We start from the raw sequence: 27,969 nt of genomic DNA on the forward strand, positions 1-27,969 counted from the left end.
ATGCTTGGGTGAAAAAAATATTTCAAAAGGGGTACAATAATGAAAAACATTTGGGAACCATTGATTTACAGAGGAAGAGATAGAAGCAAGGACACAGTAGTAATAGATTACAGTCATACATAGAAACTGATGGGGGGTTTTTGTACAGGTAAAAGAAAGGAAAAGGTGACACTGCTCTCTTGCTGTCAGAGGGTTTTTTGGAAAGCTTAATAAATGTATACCTCCAATAACAGGATCCACATCTCTTCTACTTATAGCCCATCTTACATCCCTGAGTACAAACTGCCATTATTTAGCTCTTAATACGTGAGCTCTGTCTGTGTCATTGCCATACACGGTCTAACTTACTGCTGTATTTCTCTGTACTTTAGCTGTTCAATAATACACAGTGATCAGTGGTGGAAAGTAACCCTCCACACCCAAAGTCCATCCACATAGGTGTTTTCACTTACAACTACCTACTTACACCTCCTCTCAGGACAGTGTGGGTGTACACAAACTGCCCTTCTCCCTCACCCTCATGTTGGTTTTGTTGTGGGACCGCTTACCTATTGCATAGAGCTCAGTGACATTAAGTTACCCACCTTCAACCTATTTTGTAATAATTGTTTCTAGTTACTTGGCAGATAAAGATATTACACACAAAGCGTACGTTTAATAAAGTACAATGTATTGTTAATTAAATTAAACCATAGTTACCAACTTGACTTGTGACCCTTTCACAAAAAGCAGTATGTAGTTGATTTTTCCTTTAAATGTAAAAACCTTAATTCTAAAACTTAGTATGATGGTAGGCAGCACAATTAAAGAAGAGCCATAACGTCAGTAAACTCAGTAATATATACTCAGTAATAAGGCCTTCATTCATTCATCTACTGTAGTAATGTGCGGTGCAGGCCGGTTGGGTTTCCTCTCTGTGCTGATTTGCTGACAGCAGACGAACGTCATCTGACACTGCAAAAGAGAACAAATGTGAGAGTTTGACATGTAATTTATGTTATGACAGCAGTGTGGTGAAAAGGAAGAATTTCCTGCCAGTAGTTAATAGAAAGAGAGAGAAAGTGTTCACCCTGCGTACAAGTGTACAGGGGATCCTCGAGTCTAATCTGGCCATGCTCTTTAGTGTCTCTGCATATTCGAAATCAAATCAGTGCCTGATTCATCCATTACATGCATAAAGATGCATGAATATAATACATTATATTAAGTGTCCTGCATTTTGTTCTACTTGCAATTTCATGTAAAACCTTAATAAATACTACCTAAAATGTTTTATTTCAGCCCGTACCCACTCACACGACACCATGAAATATAAGGATTAGAATCACTCAGAGATTGTATGTTTTTATTCCGCAGTCCTGTTACCCTAACACATAACCCCCCTATAAAATTTCAACAAGTCACATGATCAACAAGACAGCATCATTTGAGTCGTCTGAAGGCCATAGGGAGACCAAAGTAACTTCTCTCACTCTATTGTCTATATTTTTGTATTTTTGAAGTGTAGACGTAAGTATAATTAAGACATGTTACAATATTTTTATTCCTAAAAAGATAGTTTTGGTAAACCACCTGAAGGTGCTAAGTGTTCTCAAGTTATTATCATTGATGATGTGGCTACTTTTCATGTATTTTCTAAAAAGATGCTAAAAACCATTTGGAATAGTATACTTTGAATAGTGCAACATGTGTTTTATTAGATACAATGTTGAAAAAGAGATAAAGAATAAAGTTTAATTTTTAGAAGTAACAACATGCAGCTGGCCAAAAATATGCATGTGCTCCTACAGGCTACAAACTGGGAATACCTAAATTGGTCCTACTTCAGTGGCAGAGAAGCTAAGACATTTGCTAGCTCAACAGGCCAGTATACAGTACTAACATCAAATGTGATCAACAGGTCTCAGGTGGAAGCAGGAGGGCGCTCGGCTGCCGCAGAGATCTGCGTCCAGTCAGCTGCGTAAAGCTGGATACAGAAGGCCACAATAAAAGCACCGATACAAGTGTTTTGGTTTCAAAATAAAAGCGCATAAATCTCTCTTGCCAAATAAGAAAAAGCAGGTTTTATCAGTTGTTAGGCAAATTCCTTTAAAACATCCAGAGAGGTCAAATACACTTAATACGAAAATATGGACTTTTAAGGCTATTTAGATGTGCAGAGCGGCACACTTGGACATGTGAACAGGGGGAGCCGGGGATCGAACCGCCAACCCGGTGGACGACCCGGTCAGTCGCACCGACACAGACATGACGCTCATAGAAGTTAGCCAACTCGCCATTAAGCACATTTAATGTATCATTAGTCATTATTGTGGTTTGATATTATGTTATGTTAGTAATATAACTACACTGATGTTCCTACGGGCTCTGAACCGTTGACGCTGTATACAAACGTACGTCAACGTCTATAACGTCTGCGTGACACCAGCGCCCTCTCGCGGGGCCCCTGCAGAGTTGAGTGGTGATCCCCAAACTCTTCTAACGGCCGTTAGTCTGTCTGTAATGTAACTTCAGTCTAAATACTGTTTGTGTTGGTAAAATCTGTTTTATACAAGTTGTACGTTAGAGGGCACTGACTAATTACATGTCGGTGACTTTGCTAACTTTGACTCGTATTAACGTTAGTTTTAGTTAGCTCACCAACCACTTTTCAATTTACCCCACAGTAATCAGAGATGTGCTTTAATTTAAATCGTATTTAACTTATTAAAATGCATTTCCGTAAAACGTTGACACGCAATGCAAGTTTTATTTTGAAGGTTGCACCCGGAAGTGGCACTACTTGCACATAAAGTGACTTTAACATTTGTTCCCTCCTCCCCAGCATCACTCACCGGCTCTCAGCTTTCCGCAGAGCCGAGCAGGAGTGCACTGCCGCGGGGAAGATGGCCTCAGTTTCTTTGAATAAGCAGAGCAGAGTGTGGTGGTGATCCTGGCGGGTTTCCCCCACAGTGTTTCCCTCCCTGAGGATGAGAAGACAGCCTGCAGCAGCAGCAGTCAGACTACTACAGGACAGACTGCACTGCGTGATGCAGACCAGAGTCCAAGAGTTGACATCCTGCTGCCAGGAGGTGATGGTCTCCTCCTCGCTCCTCAGCTCACCTGCTCCCCTGTCGTGCCTCCAAATGTCAGGATGTTAACATACTATTCCTTTGCTTTTCGTGCAACTCGGTATATCCAACTGCGCCTTCACCGGGACTATTGAGTGTTTTTTATTTTATTTTATATTTTACAGGACATCCAACGCTGCGCTGTTTGTATTTAACCACTGAAGGACTGAAACTGTAAATCCTACAATGATCTGACGGCTGTAAAGTGAGACAAACATTAATACAAGTCACCTGGCGTCGCCATCTAATTGGCTGTCTGTGCGGACATGATGGCCAATAACGAGCTACAAGTGAGTTTGCCAACTTTTTCTTTTTCTTTATTCACTGTGTTAGTGTAAATATCTAAAAAAAACCCATGAACTTGTGTAAAGATCAAATATGGGAATCATCTGGAGATGATGATATCCTGGAAATACTTGTACAAACTCATTGTTCTGATGTCTGATGAGGGATCTCTAAGCGGCTATTGCAGCTATTCAGTATTTCACTTATATTAGGTTGGGGCATTTGCAGAAGACAGATTTTAAAAAAGAGATGGTCAAAGCTCAAGCTGCAGACGCCAACATAGCCTGACTGTTAGTCTCTGCTCCAAAAATGCTCCATTAATGCAAAATATGAATCTGAAAAGTAACTAACTGCACTTGTGTAGTCCAAGTGTAAGTATAGTATACGTATAATAAAAAAAACAAGGTACAGTTACCTCAAAATTGTACTTTAATACAGAGAATAAATGCACTTAGTTACTTTCTGAAAACAGCAGAAATACCAGGAGAGACCGCAGTTGAACCCTGTTTGACATTGAAAACAAAGTGTTTCGAGCAATGGGATAAAACTGCATTAAAGCCTGCATTTCTGCACAAATTGGAAAGTACAGCAGAATAATATTACAGTTATATAATAGGAGGAGTGCTGCTGCCCTTCCAAATGTCTTTGTCCCTGCTGTGACTCACAGTCAACATATGCAAACAGCTAATGGACGAAAACAAACAGGACAGAAAACATTACTAGGGTGACCTTTTTTATAACAATTTTATTTCACACAGAAAAGTGGATAAACCCTATTTCACAGGTCAAATCGCCACTGATTCCTCCACAGCCTTGTTACAGGTTAGACTTTCCCAAGTTAAATGCAATGATTTTGACACAGTAGTTTCCCTCAGGTGCAGTCAGAGGTGAGTCATGGCAGGCGTTGTGGTGTCGGAGCCTCAGGTCTAATTCAGAGGGGTTGTGTTACAGTTACCCTGCTGACAGCCTAGTGCAGCACTCAGTGGAGGGAAACGTTAAAAATTAAAGGCTGAGTGCCGGTTCAGCTCACGCCAGGAGACAGCACATCTCTCCCACAACCCCTGTCACAAGGTTAAACTGCTGCAGAGCGCGTGTGCAATGGACATTTTAGTGTATTTATACTTTTGATTGATGTGTGACTGCATGTATTTACAACCCCAAACCACTCATATTTTCTGTGTCCGTCTACACATCTTTACCTGTGGGGCTTTGGTTTTAGTGTAAACAGAAAAAGAAAGTGAGGCCCTGGCAAGTATTTCCCCTTTCCTCAGAAACCACCTTACTTACAGTCCATCTTTTCAGAAATCTATTTAACACTTCTGAATCATTTGTTGTGACTGAAAACTGGCTTCTTCTTGACATTTAGTAGTTTCCCAGAAGCCTCCAGTGTTTCTTGGAAAGCTGTACGTGTATGTGGGCATTGGGACAGCTAATATGGGCCGTAGTTCACCTCTGTAGCCGCTCTTTACATCATTTCCACTGTAGATTGATCATTGAAAAGCTTCCTGTAAATATGGGCAGCACTGAACTTCCACAAAGTGACATACTGATTAATGAACAGTCAAAATCAAAGCAGGGGAAGTTATCCTGGTTTTTAATCTTTTAGTATAGAGATCCAAAAAAAGCTGGATGCTGCATTTCACATAATGCAACTCAATAGCATCATTTGTTAGACTTTCTCTGCCTATAAATGCCCTGTTTGTCTTTAAAAACAATGCTCCAGTTTGTAATGCAGGATTTTGGTTATAGATTTGTTGCCTCCAAACCCAAGAGGACATCATCAGGGTTATTTTCTCAGAATTCACAGAAGACACATTTTCACAGTCGTTCTTCTTAGGCCTGGGCAATAAAATAAAAGCCATATGTATCTGCAATAGAAACTTAATAATAATAATAATAATAATAATAATAATAATAATAGGAAAATTGTAAAATAAAATATTAGTAGAAACACTGAAGAAACAAGTCCACAATGGAGAGGGACTCAGCAACAATAAAGACAAAACAGTAACATTAAAATGATTAACCTGTGTGCCTTGATGAAATAAAGTGTAAGTAAGGTGAATAAAGTAAAAATATAATGAATCAAAATAAAGTGGTTCAGCTGGTCGTTATTAAAAATAGGTCATTAAAAATTACAAATAATTTATCAATACTGACTGAAATAAAACATTTAGTTGTGATACATTTGTCAGCCCTCGTTCTCCTCACCACAAGAAAACTAACTCAATGTGTTAAATTGGTGGAATGCATAATTATTGCCCACTATCTCTTAATCTCACCATTATATTCATGAGCTCATGAGTCATATACAGCACAAGTAAATGTAGATTTATCCCGCCCTGCTGTGTGGATGACACATTTAAATGTGTTCATGGTCGCAATACTGGATCTATAACACCTCCAAGAGCGCCTGAGCTGCATTTGAGCAGTTTCTGTCTGGCCTGATAAATTCAGCCTCCTCCTTTGGCGATGACAAGGGTTTCCGTCATCGTTACCTGCAGACAGACAGACAGACAGGCAGACAGACAGACAGGCAGTGAGCGACTGCTGATTGAGATCAAGGGGCCACGTTGGTAACGATGATATGCTGAACCTGTCAAGAGTGGGCCGAGGCACAGCGGTGTGTGATTGAGCTTGCTCGATCGCTCTCTTCCCTTTATTTCTCCTGAATGCCTCATCAAGCCTGTACCATTGCCGACACTTATCCTATTGGAGGTCACAACTACTGTGCTCATCGAGGAAAACAACTGAAATGAACCCCCCCCCCCCATTAAAAATACATTATCCATATATGCACAGAAGGAGGCTAACTAACTAACTCCTGCTCCATGAATGTTGGCCCTCCTCCTCCTCCTCCTCCTCCTTCGATAACTTTAAGGAATGTAAATCAAGTCTCCTGCTGAGGATGTGAGCTCTGTGCTGAGCAGATAACATACTCTTTGAGGTAGCCATACACTCAGCGGCCGCCCTCTCATGAATTCTTTATTCCTGTGGGTTTCCTGTAGTTATTATCGCTAAGTCTGCTGCTTCATCGCTCAGTGGTGAGGAGCAAAGGCAACTCGTTCAGTTCCTGACCAAATTACTTTTATTGATCATCCAAGAGAGTGGAGGCCACTTTGACCATTTCCTTTAATGGCATATGACGAAGAACTAAAGAGCACACTCGCATATAGAACCACTACTGGCCGAGGACTGTTGATGGTCTCACATGTGTTATAATACACAGTGATGTCTTGCATCACATTCACCGTAATGTGTGTCTCCAGCTGCCACTGCTATGGATAATAGGATTAGGAGACTGTGGACTTCACTGTGTCTCTGACCTCCTAGGAGGGAAGCATTAGTGCCCTCAGTCACAGACTCACACACACATGTACAACCCCCCAATATCCAGTCCCTCCTGGCTGAATCCAGGATTACACTGTGTCTGCAGAAATCTGTCTCTCTCCCAGACACACCAGTAGACAAGCTTATAACTGCTGCAGTACAGCTTTGATGCATTGATGGGACATCTTAATGGCATTCATCAATAAACTGATGGGTGCGTCTAGCCCTAACCTCGCTCATTAGGGTGCAGTCAAGCAGTCCCAATTAGTGCCAGGGAGGAATGCTGCCTGATATCTAAAATGCCAACATACAACAAAAAATGTTAAGTATTCCTTCAAGCTAGCTTCCATGACTGCCTGTTTCCATGCCAGTCCGATGTCGGTTCCTACTGACCCTTCACCAGGCCCTTTTACATTGGGCTGACCAGTTTGAACACCAGCTGTTGCTGCTATATGCCAGCCACCCACCAGGCTTTCAGAGGATTAGTTATCATTGATACCAAGCCAAGAAAAATAAATACAAAAATAAATTTACCACAGAGAAACTGGTGAAGGACAAACTGCTAGTTATACTGGTTACTTGTGCTCAGCTACATTTTGGCTTTTTATAAGCTGGTTGTGTGAGTCTTTTAGGGCTTTAAGGGATTGTGGTATTACAGGATTGAAGAATGTGTTGCTAAGAAGGACAAGTTAGAGAAATGGTGTTACGTTAGGGGAGCAACATATCGCGAATTCTCTCTGGAAATGATATTTCTCTCAGTATGACTCAGGAGTAGGAAGGTCTAAAAGGAAGGGAGCCATTTAGGACCCATGTGTTGGTCTGAGAAACGAGTTTTGTAATGCCAGTGGGCACTGAGGTTGGGCAGTACTTGTGAAATAGCTTACAATGTGGTGTTTGGCCTGGGTTTGTCACTGAAAGAACACTCTAAGATAAAAGGGACAAACAAGAATAAGTTGTGCATTGAATCAGCAGAATGGAATAAAAGTAGAGCTGATCAATACTGATGAAGTCAAGTGGGATAAACTGAAAATGTGCTGAGGCATATTGATGCTTTCATGCATTGGCGTTAAAACTGGGGTAGGTAATTAACTATTAAACCATTAAATTATTATAGTCTTACCACAAGGTCCATTCAGTAGCTTTTGATCATATCACATGATCTTCATCAACAGGTGGAGTTTGTAATGTGTAATGTGATTATGATGTTCAAATATGTGGAAGAATTCAGCCAAGTTTTCACTCAGCTTATATAATATACTGTGTATATACAATATATTATATTGATATATTGCCCACACTATAATGTAACATAAACATTTTGTTAATAAATAAAGGCCTGATCCCAGTTTAAAAATTAGTAATGTTTTGGCTAAATCCATTTATTCCAATAGAACTAAATCTGCATACATTTTTCATCTGTTGTGAACTTTTACAAAACAAATTTGTGCCGTTGACCAATAGCAAGCCACACTGACAGTGTTGACCTATGGGGGAATGGACAGTTGGAGAGTTCAGACTGACTAGCCTCTTAGCGGTGCGTCACCATCCAGTGCTGTTTGATTAGAAACTGAAGTAGAAAGAAAGAGAGGAACCTGGGCTTTGTTGGCCGGGTTGTGGTTACACCTGAGGCATATAAGATGAGTTCTCCCGGCACCGTGCTGGGGTCATGTGATAGCCTATGTGTTGTGCTGAGGGAGTGGTGTTAGGTTTAAGGGGAGCACAGACCTGAGGCTTCATGGGAGCAGCGATGCACTCGGCCATGATGCCGTCCTCAACAGTGGACTGTCTGTTCTGTCAGCCCATAGGCCATAAAAGTGAGACAGGGAAGAAAAACAGCTATTATTACGTGCTCGAGAGGGGGAGACAGATAGGTAGGCCAACAACAAGCCTACCCTTCAAATTGTAACCCAAACTGGAGCCATTGTTGTTATTAAAGTCTCTGAGGCTGAATTGCTGGAACAGTGGGATACTGAGGCACAAATAGCAGCCAGAAGCCATTGTGAGTTTGACTTTTTTCACCCACCGTCAACAATGCGCGGCAGATTATGAGAGTTGTAACTGGAGGAGTATAAATAGTCTTTAATGAATAGGATTCAGCGTTTACAGGGGGAAGTCCAGGGAGGAGACAGAAGAAAGAACGGTACTGAAGAGGTGTGTGGCTGATAGTTTTGGGACTAAACCAACTGTCATGTTTGCAGCTGCTGCCATGTGATTTGTCATGGGCAGTGTAGCAGTTTTATGAACTCTTGTCTTGATCCTCTTCTTTCACATGACTCTAATTTTGGGCTCATTACAAAATGTAGCTTGTTCTATTTGCTTCCTAAATGTTCAAATTTCCTTTCTTATTAATGGATGAGACATTTCTATTTTCCTTCATAACAACAGATCCCATGAAAAGACCAAAACTTATAGTGAATTGATCCTCTAACAAATGTGTGATATAGTTTATTTCTCTGAGCCATAAACTGTCAAGGGCTGCCCACACGATTAACAATAACTTTAACTATAATGATAATGATATGAGCATCCAGACTGATGTAGTAATAATGTTGTGTAAACAGTGGCCCCAATGCGACGCACGCTCCAGCTGTGCGCTGAGAAACAAAAAAGGAAACCGGAAGGATATTATGGGTTAGAGTAAGAAGAGTTAGGAGAATTCAACACTCTATTACAAGAGTTGTCGTCTTTTGAAGAATTGTATTTATACTTTAGTGGAAAAAAAATAAAGAGGCCATTATTAAGACCTCAGTATGTCAGAGATAAAATTGCATTTTTATATGCGTAATTTGCAGACTAATATTACGTAATAATACGTTGTGTACCACAATATGGTTTATCAAAACGCTCAGAAAGTGATCCCAACAATGTTTGTGAACTCCACCATCCTTAGACAGATTTTTAAAACAATATATATTTTTAGTTATTGTTGGAGTTATCGTTCTTGGTGTGGATGGATGGTAAGTCTACAGCCACGCTTGTGGCTTTGTGAGGCTGTACTTAGCCACAGCACTACATGCTAATGTCAGCGTGCTAACATGACTACAATGTTCAATTATAATAATTAACCATGTGTTAGCAGGCTAACATTTGCTAATTAGCACTAAACTCAAGGCACAGCTGATGCTGATGGGGATGTCATTGGGTTTTTTTACCTAAATTTTGACCCAATGATTGGTGCGAAATAAAAAGTCAAGGGTTCACCAAAGTTATTACAATGAATCAATAGGGGGTCAGTGGGTTTTTCAGATTTCACTGCAGTTTAAATATCTCAGCCACAGACAGGTTAGCTATAGTAGGAGAGTCACCAAGTCAGACTGAATACTCATGCGGCCTCATGTTGTTGGTTTCCATCTCTTTACTGGATTTGTTGACAATATAAATATGAAATAATTCCATCCTTATCCTTTATGTACCTAAATCTGAATGTGTCCACAAACCAGATGAAAAACTGAACAAATGAAATCCTAGAAACTACTTGGTATGTGCTGATGAGCCACTACTGTCTGTGGAATACAGTGACCTTAAAGCGCATTGTGTTCACTAACTTCTTGTTTTCATTAGTCATTATACTGTAGTTAAAATAACCCTGTAAACATTTGTGTTGCTTGTGTGCTTTTCCTCTGCTTGTCCTGTGTTTATGAGTGCCATGCTATCGTAATCAACGGCATCAGTAAAGAGGGATAATCATCTGCATTATAAAATGGACCTCTTATCCCCCTCAGCCCTTCTGCCATAATCATTTTTAATCTGCTTTGCATGTCCATTACTATCATGCATGCTCAACCATTCCATTACATAGCGGGGCTCTTTCCGCTCCCGGTGTCCCCTCCTGACCCCTGTAGGTGACTTGGGAGCATATTGCATATTGCATAAAGCATCTGCCATGCAGCATGTCAGTTGATCTGTTATCCGCCAGATTCAGGAGTAAGAGACAGATAGGCACAGTGGGAGGAAATCTTAATAACAGCAGATTTAAACGCATGTGTTTGATTTTCTGGTAAAATCTCCCATGGACATCCGTGCATGATTTATGCAACATCTGAGTTTGGATTTGTCCCAAGGAGCGGGGGGATATGCTAATGCCTCATGTGTGTCATTCATGTTTTGAACTGTCGGATTCCTGTGAGAATTTAAGGCCGTGAGATGCAACACTGGAAAATCTTTCTTTAGTGCATCGTGGTGCAGTACTTTTTGTATTTCTTCTAACCACTCTGCTGGAGAATGACCCCCTCTTACCTGCTGCTACCCCAGGCCCATGTGCATGTTAATGTATGAGTGTTTATTTACCTATAGAGTGAAAAAGTGAGAAAGTCGAGCAGCAGCATGGCTCTCAGCCAGACGCCATCTCTAACGCTCACTCTATCCCTGTGAGCCTGTGCCACTGGAAGGAGGAAGTGTAGGATATTCTGTTCATATAGACCCTGATATGGCTGGATGGCTTCAGAAAATCCCAAAATCAAACATCATGGCCCTGTCACACACCACAAGCTGCAGGCTTGCAAGGCTCACCCTTAGCTGGTAGCAACTTAATATGAAATCACTTCATCAAACAGTCCTCTTCATTCAGGTTTCTGTCTTCATGCCGCTCAGTTGATTGGGTTTGTGTTCTGTTTTGTTCAGTTTCCAGTCACAAGTACTTATATTGCTACACTATAAGATAATGTGTGCCTTTTATCCACTGTGACCTTCCCATTTCATGTTCTTATGTATACTTTACTCTCTCCTCTTTATTGTATGCTCCCTGTTCTTACACATTTGTATTTTCTCTTTCCAACACCCACCTCCCCAATCTGGAGAGATCAAATCCGGAGCATGACAGTGGTTATGGTAGCTACGACTGTAAAGCCATGAAATGCCTTATTAGTTCTCCTCTGAGTAACACCCTTATCCAGGTTGACTGTTGTAGGTCAACAAATTTGTTTGCTGCCTTTTTTATATGCAGGTGGTGCTCACTGAAGCATTCAGAGAAAAGTGGGCTATGTCTGTTGGATGTAAGTCCAAGGACCTTTTTACCTCTCAGCTGGACAGTGCCTGCTCTTGAAAGCTGTTTCTTTTTTTAACCTGAATATACTTGCTTCACTGCTTGCCTGAGAACATAACTATTCAAAAACCTTTTTGTCTTTGCTCAGTCTGCAAAACTGTAATTATTAGATGTTTTAGTTTTTTTTCACCTGTCATGTTTTTCTCAAGCTGTTGTTACATGCATGACAGAAGTAGATTAACTATGTGTACTATAGAGCTTTTCTTATTGGGGGTTTATGCTGCCTTATTCCTCGGGAGCCTGAACAGAGCGACTGTTTGTTGCTGCAGAGTTCACAATGGACAAAGCCGGGAACACAAACACATAAGCATTTACTGAAGTCTCTTGAGAAGATCGACCCTTTCACAAAGATGCCATTCATGCTGATCTGCTCCTCCCCAGCTGTGGACCAACACACACACTCACACACTGACGCAGGCACACAGACAGATGTGCACTGAAACACACATAAGACACAACTTTCCCACCTAACCTTCTGCCCAGTCTGTGTCCTGTTTACCCAGACTAGGAGAATCCTCTCCTCTCATGCACGTGATGTCTTCGTTGAGCTCTGGCAGTCCTGCAAATATATACATACAGCCATGTTGCATTATAAAACCGTAAAAGGAGATTTGGCAACAGAATTTCCCCTGGAATATGAGGGATTTTGGGGATTAACAAACAACACACACTCAGTCCAAGGTACATTCTGTAAGCCGTTAACTCATTCATAGAGGGCCAGAGTTGAAATTGTAATATGAGCCGGGAATATAATTTTATGATTTAGTTTCATTTGTGTTCTGGTCTGGTCTTAATGGTCTTAAAGGGGAACTGAGGTGATTTAATATTTCACAGGGATGTCCTGATCTGATCTCAATGATTGGTACCAGAGCTGATCAAGTCATTTTTTAACAGATTGGTATCGGCTATATTAAGCTTTATTGACCTGATCTGATCTTTTGTTTTGTCTTTTGACTTATTTGTGGCGACCCGCCACAATATCAACATTTTCTAAATTTATTTTTTAACAATTTAAAATGGGTAACAATGTATTTCATTGTTGATTTGCTCAGCCCCTCCCTGCCACACTGTCACTCTCTCACACACGTAGACATTGACAATGGACCTGTGTGTGTAAACGTGTGTAATCTCAATCCCTATCTGAGATGACCCTTGAGAAACTTTCTTGCCTAGAGTTTCATAAAAAGATTTATAGATATAGTAAATATGACGGTACAGCCAGCAGCTGGTTTGCTTATCTTAGCACAAACACTGAAAACAGGGGGAAACAACTTGTCTAAAGGTAATCCACCTACCAGCCCCTCTGAAGCTCACTAATCAACACATGATTTATTTTTTTTAACACGTTTTATCTCCTTTTTTAGCCCTCCTGTCCACATACCACCATATGCTGTCTAGGCTAGTGGCTGCTGGCTATAGCTTCAAATTTACTGTACACACCTGAGAGTGGTTTCAATCTTAATTTAAATCTAACTCTCGGGCAAGAAAACAAATACGCACATTTCCAAGAAAGTTAGTCCAGTGTGTAACATTTAGGAGGATAAATTGCCAGAAATTGAATATTCATAACAATGTTTTAAAATAAGAATCGTGTTTTTGTTACCTTAGAATGACGCTGCTGGTCATCCTCTATGGAGAAACGTTTCTACAGTAGCCCAGAATGAACAAACCAAACACTGGGTCTAGATAGATAGGTAGATTTTCGCTTGTTTTACGGCCATCATAGTTTCTCCTTCGTGCTTGGAAAGGGAAGATGAAGTGAGGGAGTTGAAATCTGATCTTTTAAATTCAGCATTGAATTGAATTTTTGTTGAATTTGGTCTAAAACACTACATTATACTTAACTCTGCTGCTCTACAGTCAAACTGCCCTACTTACCCACATAAGAGTCATCTTGTTCTGCTCACTGAGTGTAACAGTGTCCTAAAGTTAACTCAGCAGTCTGTTGTATGCAGACTTCCCTCTCAACTGCTGTGTTGACATAATGAGTAGCAACATTTCCTCCTGTTAGTACTCATCCAGCTGACACTGCCTTACTGTGTTGTTTTATTCATTACCGACCAGTTACAGTACATTAGTCTTTTGTGTGTGTGTGTGTGTGTGTTTTCATGCTCAAGCTTGAGTATATTATTTATATTATTCATTTGGCATGCTTTTTTTATCTACTACGCAGTGGCATAAAGACGTGAGATTAACTGGAATTCACTGTTTACCCCCCACCCAACCCCACCACCTTAACCTCCAAACAACCCTCCATTATCCCCACCCCCTCTTAACCCAAATCCCATCCACTGCCTGCTGAATGAGGCTGTGTGTGCAGACATCAGGATGTGAGGAGAATATAAAGTTGTGTTTCTCCCAAATTCTGCCTGTCTCACTCTCTGTTTCAGTGTACGGCTACCCTCCCACCCCACCTTCACACACACACACACAGACACACACACACACACGCTATTAAAGTGATGAATACTACTATTAAGATAAATCTGACCTCTTTTCTTTTCTCCCTCTTTTTTTCTCACCTTTTCACATAGTAACAAGCATTCATTTCACTTAATTTCCTTTCCTCTGCCTTTCCTAATAAACTTTCGTTACTCAACTGTCACTTACCACAACCCCGCAGGCCACGTTTGTCCCTGCAGCTTCCAACAACATCAAGACCACACATTACAAAAAAAGGCCCACATCCAGACACACTAAAGCTCACGTTATGACCTTGTGCACTATTTAATCCACATTTTCTAATAATAAACATATTTTCATCACCAGTAACTTCCTGGAAACTCCAATCCCCACTTCCCCTCCATGAAATATCGGGCTTAGGGTACATTTATTGAATTATTGTTATTTTTGGCAACACAAAACTATAACAATTACATTAAAAGTCCACTCCCAAGCCTCATCATTATTATTGTTGTGTGTGCTTTGTAGTGTCAGTGAGTAAGTGGATGAATGGGTAATAAAAATGACAGAGTAAGGGCTGGCAGCTGGAGAATTCCCCCACTGCCTCTACCCCAACAAAAAGGACTTAACCTCTATTTATAGACACAGACGAGCCGAGATGAGCTGACGGGCCATTAAAACTTAATCAAATGGCTTTCTTTCGCCCACCCGTACCACCGGGCAGAAGTCTGCTAACCCAAATGTGTGACGGAGGACAATTCATGACAGATATAAAATTAGAAAAAATAGGTAAGAGGGAGCAACACGCAAAGGGGTAAAGATGTATGGTAAGGTTTCACACAAACCTACTGTGACAAATACGAGAATGGCACTGCCATAGCTATGTATGTTCACCTTGTTATGTTTTTTAGCATGACTGAATGTACTATTAACTGTAGGCCAAGACACAAAACATTCATGTAAGCACTTTATAGCTAACAAATTATTATTTTCTTGATTAATCGATTTATAGTTTGGCCTATAAAATGTCAGAAAACAGTGAAAAGTTTTCTGGCTGTAATTTAATTTTAATTTCCTTTGATTTATTTTAATCTACTTTCGGGACAGACCAGCATGGTTCACTTTAGCATTTAGGAGGCTCTGTTGGCAGAAATTAAATATAATAGTCATCGTTATGTTTTAGTGTATAATCAACTGAATATAGGAATTGTGTTTTGTTACCTTAGAATGACCTGTTTCGGGGCGCCTGGTCAGCTCACCTGGTAGGTACCCCATGTACCAAGGCTGAGTCCTTGATGCAGTGGCCCAGGATTCGAATCCGACCTGCGGCCCTTTGCTGCATGTGATCCCCTCTCTCGACCACCTTTCCTGTCTATCTTCAGCTTCCTAGCCCAATAAAGAATGACCTTTTTCTATCTACAGACACTGCGGGCGTCGCCCACCTCCCTGAAGGTCTGCCATGGTTGAAAACCACCATGGTTTCTACAGAAGGGACAAACCAAACCCTGGCTCTAGACAGGGGCGCTTGTGTTTTTTGCACGTGTCGTGGCCAGCGTAGTTTCTCCTTCACGTTTCGAAAGGGAGGGTAGATCTGCAACTACACTGCTAGCTGCCACTAAATCAACACTGGACCTTTTGAATACCTGGAATACATTCTTAAATTAAAGTGACAATATTTTATCACTCGATTCAGTTTCTCTAAGCTGTAAAACTTTTACATTTACTCATTTTTAGCCACAGAATGCAGTTGTTTTAAGCAAAAACAAAAAAAAACTCTAAAAACCACACACTACACTACCATCCTAGTACAGAACCACCACACAGACACAGTTAGCCATTAGCAGTTGAACAAAGTGCAGCCTTTGGTGGCTAAAGAGCAAATTGTCAGAGAGAATATTGGACTTACATTAGTTAAGGGACCACAAACACTACACGCATGTAGCCTCAATGAAAGGGTGTTCCAAAAAACTCTTACGGGCTATTTATGATACTGTTAGACTGTGAAAAATGTGATTATCATGATCTAAAGATACTTGAGGGAAAATGTGGACGCTAAGGCCTTAACTACAGCGTTCCTGGTCAATACCAACCAGGTAAACAGTGTGAGACTGTTACTTTAAGAGCTGTATGTAAAAAATAATTCTTAGTTCCTGATACTGTGGTCAGCACAGTTTTAGTAACCATATCTATTTCACAGAGACAATGAGCGAGATGGTGTAGCACTACAGGCATCACAGCAGCTTGTGTTTAGGTTTGAAGTTTAAGGTTTTCAGTTTCGTTACAGCAGAGTTGTTAATGACAGCTCAGCCATATTTGTAAAGGTGAGACAGTATGGATGCATGGGGGCTGCTATCTCTGCAGCCACCAGTCCACATGACACAGGAAGCACCAAGAGCCTCAGCTGTTCGGTAAGGAAATATTTTACTACCTGCTCACAGATATGAGACACAAAGAGTTTTTGTCTTTTATCAAAATGATGAGCAGCTGTGTTTTGCATACATTGGCTTAACTTCATTTTATGTTACTTCCTATTCCTCTGTGGTGTCGCAGAATAAGAAGAACTAGACGTGGGTAGGTGCCTTTTGTCTATGATCGTGTACCCTTTTGTGTAATCGTGTGGTACGATGGGTAGAGATAGAGAGCCAGAGAGGGCCATCTGCCACACAGTGAGACCTCGGAGGGTCAGTGACCTCGTGCTGCTGTGTGTCTGAGTCAGATAAACCCATGACCCTGTGTGTCTCTCACTGACAGGAAGAGGACAGAAATCAAGACAGTGATTCATCCGTCTGTAGCAGTCAGAAAGAGGCCGAGGGTCTGTGATCAGTCAGTGCTGCCTGTGTGTGATCTCTGCTCGTTTGTGTCTCGGAGGTGACGACTCAGCTTGTTGTCCCGCTTTTCCAAAAAGTCAGCTCAGCTTCCAGTCGACTTGCACACAGCAGAATGTCCATGTCTTCCTCTCTGTGTGCAGTTTGTCTCCATATGGCACAGTGTTATATCAAGAGGACAGAACAGAACTCAACACACGGATGCTTCATGTTTTGTGTTTTTTTTTTTTTTTTACAAAAGCAGATAATCCCTTCATTATTTCATTCAAGATCAAGTCAAGATTTTTGTTATTCGTGACTTTCAGTAGAAAGTCCATCTAGTGCTTCAAAATGGGGATATTTTGTCCTTTGACTCCCTCTCTTAGTGTGTGTGTGTGTGTGTGTGTGTGCGTGTGTGTGTGTGCGTGTGTGCGCGTGTGTGTAAATAAATATATATATGTATATGTATAAACACACGCTGCACATATATGCATATATTGTACTTCCACGCACGCACACACACAAAGATAAGTATGATCTGATAGTCCATTTAACATTGACCACAATCTATCACAACAGCCTGCCTCAGCTTTGGAGACTCGGTAGCAGGAAGCAGAGTGGCTGTGAGCTCTCTCACTTACAAAACCACTCGAATGTGTGTGTGTGTGTCTGTACAAAGTGCATGACGCCTCAGTCTCTATCTGGCAAAGAGCAGAACAGGAAGCAGCGAGGTGGGGCTCGGTCTGTGCTGTTCTCTCGTCCTCTCCTCTACCTTATTCACTCGCTCCGGTTATAGACTGGCTTTTGATTCCTGGCGGGAAGGACATCCTGGATTTTGAAGAGGCAGGAATAGCACTTGGTGTTGCCTGATTGGCGCTGCTGTCAGTGCTGAGTGTAGCAGGGGACAGAGGGTAGGGAGGGGACCGGGAGCGAAGCCAGAGGGAGGCCAAACATGGCCAGTGAGGGCGTACTGGAGGACCTGCCAGAGGATCAACCGGTTGATTCCCCAATACACACTGAGCAGAGTGACACAGAGTCTTCGGTAGGCAACTATGGCCAGAGCAGGCCCCAACATGGCCGCCTTTTTTCTTCTTTTCATCCATTACTATGGCTCTTCTCTTTTCTGTTGGCTTCCTTGTTCACTTCCTGTAAAAACATCTCCTGACTTTCAGCGAATCACTTGTGAGTTTTCATTCCTGTCTGCTGTTTTGCCCCGCTGTGAGCTGTCTTACAACTCGCTCTAGAGATTCTTTGTTGTAAAACACCAGGGATTAAGATGTATTGTGTCGAACAGGAGTGCGTCACAGTACAAATTCTCCCTTCCTGTCGTTCATGGTGTGTGCTTTCTCTTCTGCCTTGAATGGCTGTGACCTCTCAGTCCTGCCACATTTAAGAAGGAAATGTGCATTACATGTGCATGTGTACATGTTCATGTCTGTGTGCTTGTCAGTGATGTCAGTGGCTGTAGGCTTAGGTCCTTCTAGACCAAACTCCTTGGACAATTTGGTCTCTATGACCACCATCACCAGTTTGTGAAACATGCTCAATTACATTGCTTCAGAGTGGTGCAATGGCATAACATTGCATTAAAGCAGCAGTCAAAATCCTGCAAGCACTTGGCCTGTGCCATGTGGTGTGGTTGGCTGCTAAGGCCGTGCCTGACTGTTGTGCTGTATTGTGTTGCAAATGGATTATGGCTTTAATGAGAGCAGAGCTGTAGCCCCAGCCTGCATGTAGCTGGATGGACACAGAGACCTAAGAAGTTGTAATCAGATCTGCTAAGCTGGACGGCTGGCTGCATGGTGCAGTGAAAGGCCCTGAGCACCCCGTCATTATACTCTGGCAGAGGGGAGGGGACAGCCCCCAGCGTCCGTGTGTGTGTCCGTGTGTGTGTCCGTGTGAGTGTGATATGATTGGATGTAATGTCACAACACTAAATGAATGCATGACATCTCCAGGGTTTCACCCCATGTTCATTAGGTTAATGAAGAATATGTGTGTATACAGGGGATTAACACAATAGCATGAACTGTTAAATGCAATTGCTCTGCATCATACCGTATATTCCTTCTGTAAAGCTTATAAATATTCATTTAAGACTGTGTCAGAGAGACTTTGTGGTTGTATTTTTAGACAATTGGTGGTGCTGTGGTTTGTAAGGTGTTTGCATTTTGGGTCTCCTGTCTTGTGTACAACCCCTTGTGCATGAAGACTGTGTGTCTAGGTTAGCAGTCACATTAGTAAACTTTATCTTGGGCTTGTGTGTGAATATTGGGTCAGATTTTTTCATTTTGTTTTAATTCGCTAATTAATTCATGGTTAATACAGATGAAAATTTAAAGTCTTATCATTTTCTGTATAAGAAAACAATGATACAGTTATTGCTATTATAGCGTGAGCTGTTTTATGGGTCTAGTTGTAGTGACAGCTAATGACCGGACTGTAAAAAAGGGTAGTCCTCTAACTCAACACTCTGTATGTTCTTCTGATTCGAATCACAGCATAGAGTAATGTACAGAATCACAAAGTAAGATGGGGAGTGCTGAAATCACTGATGGGACTAACAGCATAAAAAATGGCTAACAATGTTGACTCTGCAGCTGGTTAACTGTGTAGGGGTTGGAAGTGACTGTTATTACTGCTCACCCACAGCGATATTGCACCAATAAAAAAAACTACAGGTGATCTTACAGTAGAAATCACAACAACTTGTGGAGGGATTAAATCTGGGTGAAAATCAGTTCAAATCGCTGAGTGATAACACATCTGTTACATTTTTATACATATGCACTCTTTGTGTATATGTTTACTTGTGACCCATCCAGAAGCAGACACAACAACGATTGATTTTAGTCTGTATTAATGCTGTTCTAATCTGCTGTAACCTGGTTAGTGTCGATCAGTAGGAAAGCTGATGTGAGCACTCTGCTCTTTACGCACTTAAGTGCTGCCTATGCTTTGATGCTGCCTCGCAGTCTCAACTCAGCGGGTTTCACATGTTGAGGATTCACTCAGAGTTGCTGTTTTCACCTCCTTTCATCCCACAGTGCTCCACTTCGTCAGAACTGTGCAGGGTGACTGTTAGCAGCTTTGTCTGTCGTAACCTCAGCTCAGCAGCTCTCAGCTGGAGATGTCACCTTTTGAATCGGTTTCTCTTTCAACTCAAATTGAATAATCCCCCTCATACACAGTGGGCTAAATATAGTTTATTTTTTCATATTTGTACCATTTTCTGCACACATCACCTCCTCTCGCTCGTATTCTGCCACTACTTCCTTTTCGCTTTGTGCCTTCTCTTTAACCATCTTACCCTCCTTTTCTTCTTCTTCTTCTTCAGAGTGATCCAGGCGGGCTGTCGGTGCTCCAACAGCTTGGTCTGGACCAAAACTCTGACTTCTCAGACTCCAGCGTGCAGCAGCGCCTGGACGAGCACCGCGAGAGGATCCGCAGGGAGATCCGCAAGGAGCTGAAGATCAAGGAGGGTGCGGAAAATCTGCGCAGGGCCACCACTGACAAGAGGAATGCCCAGCAGGTGGGCTCGCAGCTCCGCAGCTCTAACCGCAAGCTGGAGTCCCTCCAAGCTCAGCTGCAGGAGCTGGACGCACACATTGTGGTCAAAGGCCCTGATGACAACAAAGGTACAGTGTCTACCATGGAGAGGTGGTTTATAAGCTTCTGTGCCACTGTGGGATGTGCCAGTTGTCCTCTTCAAAACAGTTATAACATCACCATCATCATTACATACATGCTTCCCATGTGTAGTTAACTCTAAGAGGTCATACCAGTTGTTTTGTTCATTTTATTCCATTGCACACATCACACACTTTTTATATCACTGATGACATAAGTTTTTAGTTAATTTCCTACCTCGCCAGCAGCCATTGGTTTCAGTTAACTGAAAAACCTGCAGGCTGAAAACTTGCTTTAGATAAGTAATCCATCTCGGTGCATCTATAGTTATATAGTCTTGAAATTCTTAATTGATGGTGTTTTCATCCTTTTGGAAAACATTACAACAACTTTAACTTAAACCAAACTTAAAGTCTACAACTATCCTTGCAGCTCCTTGAGGCTGTACTTTTGACACAGCTGTTAACCTTAGGATGCTTATAAACTCACAGTAATGATGCTAACATTCTGATGTGTAGCAGGTATAATATAATGGTCACAGTCTTAGATTAACGTGTTGTGCACCAAACACAATGTACAGCTGAGGCTGATGGGTATGGTATTTGGTCATAAACCAAAGTGTTGGACAAATTGACAGTTTGACCTAACGATAGGAGGTAAAGTTATTACAGTGTATCCTGAGGAGGACATAAATATGTGCACCAAATTTAATGGCAATACATGCACTACAGTAGTTGTTGAGACATGACACAAGAAAACATGAATGTCAACCTGCTGGTGTCACTAAAGGAAAAGTCAGAAAGTCTATGATCATTACCTTGTTGAAATGGATCGACTAGCATTCCCGTCGGTCACACCGCTAGCTTAGCTTAAAAAAAAAACACTACTTACACTTAGATTATCTTCCACATTGTTTGTCATTCATATTTGATTCAACACTTCAAGGAATGATTTTCCTTTTTCTGACTAAATTACCGCCATAGAAATGAACACAAGAAATTAGAAAGATTGGTTACCTGTCTGAAGTGATTATTAAGGCAGGAAATGATATAAAAACCTATTGCATGCTTTTGCAGTGAACCGAGTAGTATAGTTTATGGGCTAAAACAAATAAAGTCCAGACCACCAGAGGACAACGATAATGCTTTAACTGCACCAACTGTAACCTTACCCCTTACCATTCAACCACTCCTCTTGCCCAGATTCCCCAAAGTCTCCGGGGTTGGTCAACCAGAAGTCGGCCAACGAGCACCGCATCGCAGCTTTGGAGAGGCAACTAAACATTGAGCTAAAGGTCAAACAGGGAGCAGAGAACATGATTCCAATCTATGCCAATGGAGGTACCAAGGTATGTATCTGGCTCAGCCATCAACTCTTATTCACTGCATTCACTTTATTATCCACTGCAGATTCTGTAGTATTTATTTAGAATTTGTTCCTTTACCATCTTCCTGATTTTCCCGTTTTTTCTGTCCCTCCACAGGACAAGAAGCTTTTCCAGACAGCTCAGCAGATGCTGCAGGACAGCAGGACAAAGATCGACATCATCCGCATGCAGATTCGAAAGGCTATGCAGGCCACGGAGCAGTCTGAGGACAACCAATGTATCTATCAATGCTTTTGTTTTTTACCTCCACTATCGTTCAATTTATCTTTCATCCTACCTATCACTCTGTCAGCTTATAAACACTGCATATTTTATGATGCGGCTAGTAATGGATCAATTCTTGCTTCAGAACTTCACAGTGCACAGTCTTCCAGTCAAACACACACACACACACACACACACACACACACACATTGTCCATTACAGCCCTCTCACTCGCTCAGGTTAGAGCCTTATTGATGTTCCTCCATCCTCTTGATGTTGCCCAACAACTAAAAGCCATGCCTCATTTAACAGAGGTTAGAGAGAAGGCAGGACAGATGCGGGGAGCCAGGAAGGGAGTGAGACTGAAAGGACTGAGTCAGAGATGACAAAAGGGTGAAGGGAAGGATTTTATATTTTTATACCAAGAATGGATCACACAATGTGAAAGGGGTCGCTTGTAGCAATGAACCCACAGAATTATTAGATGACTCTTCAGTTCCTTTCAGCTCATTGTTTGGATTTTGTGGCCCACAACTTTACTGTTTTGGTTTATTCTTGCTGCTCTCATCAGCATTGTTTTCAGCCACAACAGGCAGCTCTTTTAAAACAAAAACCTCTAAAAACTCTGCACACTACCTGCTTTTTACCAAACAGATGACAGAGACAGTAAGCAAGTTGCTGATGAACATAGTGGAGCCTTTAGCAACTGAAGAGCCAATAAATTCTCCTCCTAGTAAAAATACATTTTGTACAAATCTGGCATATGTCGCCATGTTGCCGAACACCTAACAATTTGCAAATCTGAAGTTAATTCTTTTACTATGAGGGTGGTCAACATGTATCATCTGTGCATGTTGCTGCACACGCTGTTGTTCATATGTTGTTGACTGAACCTGACACTGTGTCACAGGTAAGCCCGACCTGTGTGGGGTGGAGCTGCGTGTGGAGGAGCTGTGGCATCACTACCGTGTGGAGCACGCCATGGCTGAAGGAGCCAAGAACATTCTGCGACTGCTGGGTGGAGGAAAGGTCCAAGACAAGAAGGCCATGGCTGAGGTCAGAGAACCAACAGGAGACGGATTTGTTTTAAACACAATTGGTTTAATCCACTACTCGAGTGTGGTTTCAGTTGTGCTCTGATAAATGCTTGTAAATTTGGATACACATCAAAAAGCATCGCACAAAGACTGTTTATAACTTACCAAATTTTTGTTAATTTTTTTCAGTAATCAGTTTGACGTTATTTACATTTTTGTAGTGAGTCCACAATTTAATGTATTTATTTAGTTTTGCTTTTGACACTTTGCAAGAAAGTGAATACACATATTTCCCAAAATGAACTACCACTATAAAAGCAATCAATTCTTTGTTAGATCTGTAGGTAAGAACAAAATGTTCTTTTCTTTTTTTACAGTCTACGTGTATGTACATGTTTACATATATCATTTTTTTTTTCATTTTTATTGTGAGCTTCTATTATTTTTTTCATTATTGGTATTTTTGCTGCAACAACATAGAGCAATACATGTTTATGTAAATAAAAAACAAAGAAAGACTATCACTATTTTATGATGTCTGCAGGCTCAGTGTGGTCTGAGTGAGTCGTCTCAACGTCTGGACCTGCTCAAATGCGCTCTAGAGCAGAGGCTGGTGGAGCTCCCCGAGGATCATCCCAAGGCTTGCCTCATCAAGGAGGAGCTAGTGCTGGCCTCTTCCTCTGCTTTTAGCGCTCGCCACAGCACCACTTATGTCCATAACCAATACAGCACCCTCAGTAAACCATCACCACTCACAGGTAGACACAGAAACAACACTGTTGAACTGTTGAATGTTGAACTTGATATTTGGATTTAATTTCTAGATCATTTTCTTTTCAAGGGGGATAAGTCGCATCATGCATCTTTCTTTCTTTCTTTTCTTGTTGTTTTTCAAGCACTGATATTTATACATCAATGTTTCCCCTCCAGGTACTCTTCAGGTGCGTCTTCTGGGCTGTGTAGGGCTGCTGGAGGTTGTCCCAGGGCGGAGCAGAGGGACCCCGTTGGTTCTTCCCTCTCACTCTCTGGGAGATGGACGTACTTCATTCAAACTGAGTGGCCTCTACAGTCGCAGCACCAGCAGCATGAGCCTTAAGATCCCTGGCAAGAACGAGGAGCTCTCCAGTAAGTGTTTCATTTATTATTTTGAACAGATGCCTTTTAGTTGTGCTTCATGTAATGTTCACAGTTTATAATATGTAGTCTGGACTAATCTGTTATATGAATGCCGTTTAACAGTTTCCCTTGAATCATTTAAACAAAAACCCTTTGGGTAATTCAGATCAAACAATTTTTTCCCCTTTCTTCCACAGTTGAAATCAGTTAAGAATGCAGTTCTGGATGAGCCTGGTCAGTGTTTTAAAAAAGCAGTGCCTCTGTGTGTGTGTGTGTTTTACAGCGGAAGTGAGCGCAGTGCTGAAGCTGGAGAACACAGTGGTAGGTCAGACAGGGTGGAGAACAGTTGGCGAGCAGGCCTGGGACCAGACCTTCACTGTAGAGCTGGAGAGAGTAAGAAACTGCACACTTTTCTCTCTGTTACAATGTGATTTATTCTAAACTTTCACTCTGGTGTTATTTCACTGGTCTCTAAAGTGAAGGTACTACAGGTTTATGTCGCCACACACCCAAACGTTGCTGTGTTTTCTGCTGCAAAAAGACACTGATCACCACTTCCTAGTAAAAGGTCTTACAACCTCTCTCTCCATTTGCAAAATGAGCTGCTGATTACAGTACGAGCACCTGAGAGTCGACACCCTATGACCTGATTTCATGCTGCACACGGTGAAAGTAGTTTTTCACACAAGAGCAGGGCACAGTAGTGGCTGCTTTTTCATTGGTCCCTACACAATTTAAAATATCACATATTTTTTTGATGCATTTGGGATCGGTACGGTCACAGTCAGCAGAAAATGTAACGGGTATTGGAAATATATGTGAAAAACTGCAGACCATGAATATTCACATCATTGATTTGAATCTTTAAACTACATAGTGCTTAAGTTGCAAATGGTATTTATAAATTAGATTTTCATACATTTTTATTAATTGAAACAAACCTGGACACATTCTTACAGTTTTAGGGTAAAAACTTACAATAATAAGCCTTTTTAGGTCTAAAATCTAAAATCCTTCATGTCACAACCCTGGTGTTTTTGTGTGTGATTAGTCCAGGGAGATGGAGATTGCAGTGTACTGGAGAGATTACCGCTCCCTGTGCGCTCTGAAGTACCTAAAGCTGGAAGAGTTCCTGGACAACCAAAGACACCAAGTTCAGCTGGAACTGGAGCCACAGGGGCTGCTGCTGGCTGAGGTACAGGGCACACACAAAAACAGTAAACAGACACACACCGAGACACACAGTCAGGGTAATATGAGCTGCATTCATCAACTATAAACATAACATGTGCATGTGACAGTCAGAATTTTATAAATATTAGTGTACACAGCTCCTTATAATCTGTATGAGACACACTAACATACACAGATACAACAAAAAGACAGTTTCAGGCACACACTTACTGTAGTTGCAGTTTGTTGTTTTAACATATTGTTTTTGTTTTAGGTTACTTTCTTTAATCCAGTAATAGAGAGAGGCAGAAGACTCCAGAGGCAGAAGAAAGTCTTCTCTAAACAGCACGGTATGTTCAAGAGCACACTGATCTCAAGTGTAGAGTATGCCTTCACTCATAAAGGAATAAAAACCTAAAAATCTGAAATTTGACTTTAATGAAAGCCAATGGTGGTTTTTAATACACTGGTGAATCTGTGTCCAAGGTCCTGAGTGTCATTCAGGGTTCCCACTGGTCTCATTCAATTCAGATCAGTTTAAATCGCCTTAAAGGGGTACTCCAGTGACTTGGTGTTGTACTTCCATAACACTGGGGGACCCTACAAAACACAGATTAATATTAGAAAGAATGGTCAAAATTGAGGCAACATGAGCTGAGATAACATGCTCCAGAAACACTGAATACAATTTATCTTTCATCTGTGATTCATAAGATGCCATCACTGTGATACTGTGAGGATTATTACATCTTGGAGAGCTCCTGTCAGGGCTACAGCAGACATTATACAAGTTTTGCTTATGAATTGTCCCTTTCTGACTTGCCCTCTCAATATAACCTCCTTGGACAGTTCGGAGCTTGAATTTGTCACCTCCTACAAATACCTGGGTGAATCTGGCTCAATAGTTCTCTCTCCTTTCAAACACACATTAACACACTGCTCTCCAAAGCTCAGGCAAGGATCGGTTTCCTCTATCGAAATAAGGCATTGTTTACCCGCTCTGCTAAGCACACCTTGGTCAAAATGACAATTCTCCTAATTCTGTTTTATAGCGACGTAATCTACAGGTTTGCTTCCAAATCTCTTCTCAACAGACTGGATGTCATTTACCATAACGCCACCTGCTTTGTCACAGATGGCCCTTTCACTACTCATCACTGTAACCTGTACTCTGTAGTCAACTGGCCATCTCTCCACACCAGGCGTCAGATCCACTTGTATCAGTTCATTTATAAAACTATTGTGGGAAAACCACTCCATATCTCCGTTCTCTACTGAGCATTTTCAACAGTAACCACAATTTGCATTCTAGCAAATTCATTACTTTGGACACCTCTAAAGTCCGTACCTCCTGCTCCGCTGTCTCTCGTTCTGGTCTGACGTCTGACAGTGACTGGAACCAGCTTTAATAACTCAGTTTCTGATCACTGCACCTGCTCAGAGGCCCTGACCTGTATAACACTCTAGTAGGGGGTTATTTATATGTTTAAATTATAGTGCAATATATAGTAGATCAGGTAAAAGTAAGGTAAAAGCATATTTCTACCATAGAAACATATCATCATTACTGTTTTCTCTCTAGTTTATGTTTTGTTTGAGATATTTCCAGCCTTGTGGGCTCTGCAGAGAGGTTTACCCATTCTTAATGTGTGTTGCCTGCCTTGTTTAAAGGAGTTGAAAGCCAGCAAGATTGAGAACTGCTGGCTGCAGATAAAGTGTTAATGGCTTTTGGTAGTTTTTGGAACTGGGATTATAAACATTAACAGGAAATACAAACCCAGGTCAACAGCTCAGCTGTCTCACGCTATTAAAGCTACAGGGACCTTATTCCATTAGATTCTGAAGTTAGCATGAATAGATATGCTTTATTTCCATTTCCTAAATACAGACAGTATGAACTTTAGTAGCAGTGTAGTATTTTTTATTTATATTCCCACTCTGTGTGTTTCAGGTAAAGCCTTCTTACGTGCTCGTCAGATGAATGTTGACATTGCTACGTGGGTCCGGCTGCTGAGGAACGCCATCCCCAGTGGAAGCAACACACCTGCCTACGCACCCAGTTTCACGAGCAACACACTCGCACACAGCGCAGGGTATGTAACCGGTGTGTGCTTGCTTGAAAAAAAAAACATTCAAAGAAGCTTATACTTCTTATATTTAAAGTACATATATAGTACATATTTTAAATCCTACATTTTCTGGTGAGAAATAAGGCTTTAAGTTCGATACTCGATGGATAATGTCTGTAATTTGGCTTAAATAAGCTACCTTTTTTTGCCATTACATTTTTGGATAATTCAGTGAACATAAATTAAGAGAGTGTTTGTGCTCATTGCATTCATTATTTTTTGTTATTAAATCAATGAACCTCATAAAGAGTAGACCAACTGAGCAGCAACCTGAAAAGTTGATTCATTTGCCAGCACTGAATGTCTGCAATCAAATGCCT

The 27,969-nt window shown here is 41.3% G+C and overlaps 1 protein-coding gene across 3 annotated transcripts in view; it reads left to right on the forward strand.

Annotated features, from left to right (window-relative positions):
* The first annotated feature begins 2,837 nt into the window (after positions 1-2,837).
* pkn1b (protein kinase N1b) overlaps positions 2,838-27,969 on the forward strand; it is a 31,817-nt gene continuing 6,685 nt past the window's right edge. The window contains exons 1-11 of one of the 3 annotated variants that reach the window (XM_035655645.1): positions 2,838-3,400; positions 20,311-20,611; positions 21,806-21,951; positions 22,087-22,207; positions 23,105-23,250; positions 23,776-23,989; positions 24,162-24,356; positions 24,631-24,740; positions 25,399-25,542; positions 25,795-25,870; positions 27,472-27,613. In XM_035655645.1, coding sequence (XP_035511538.1) covers positions 3,377-3,400; positions 20,311-20,611; positions 21,806-21,951; positions 22,087-22,207; positions 23,105-23,250; positions 23,776-23,989; positions 24,162-24,356; positions 24,631-24,740; positions 25,399-25,542; positions 25,795-25,870; positions 27,472-27,613 — 1,619 coding nt within the window. In that variant the 5' untranslated portion in view covers positions 2,838-3,376. Of the gene's footprint in view, positions 3,401-16,397; positions 16,578-17,689; positions 18,016-20,310; positions 20,612-21,805; positions 21,952-22,086; positions 22,208-23,104; positions 23,251-23,775; positions 23,990-24,161; positions 24,357-24,630; positions 24,741-25,398; positions 25,543-25,794; positions 25,871-27,471; positions 27,614-27,969 lie in introns of those variants that run through there. The other 2 variants (XM_035655643.1, XM_035655642.1) reach the window with 2 other exon arrangements.

Source organism: Morone saxatilis, unplaced genomic scaffold (genome assembly GCF_004916995.1).
Source record: "Morone saxatilis isolate NCDOM2014 unplaced genomic scaffold, NCSU_SB_2.0 Contig14, whole genome shotgun sequence".
NCBI lineage: Eukaryota > Metazoa > Chordata > Actinopteri > Moronidae > Morone > Morone saxatilis.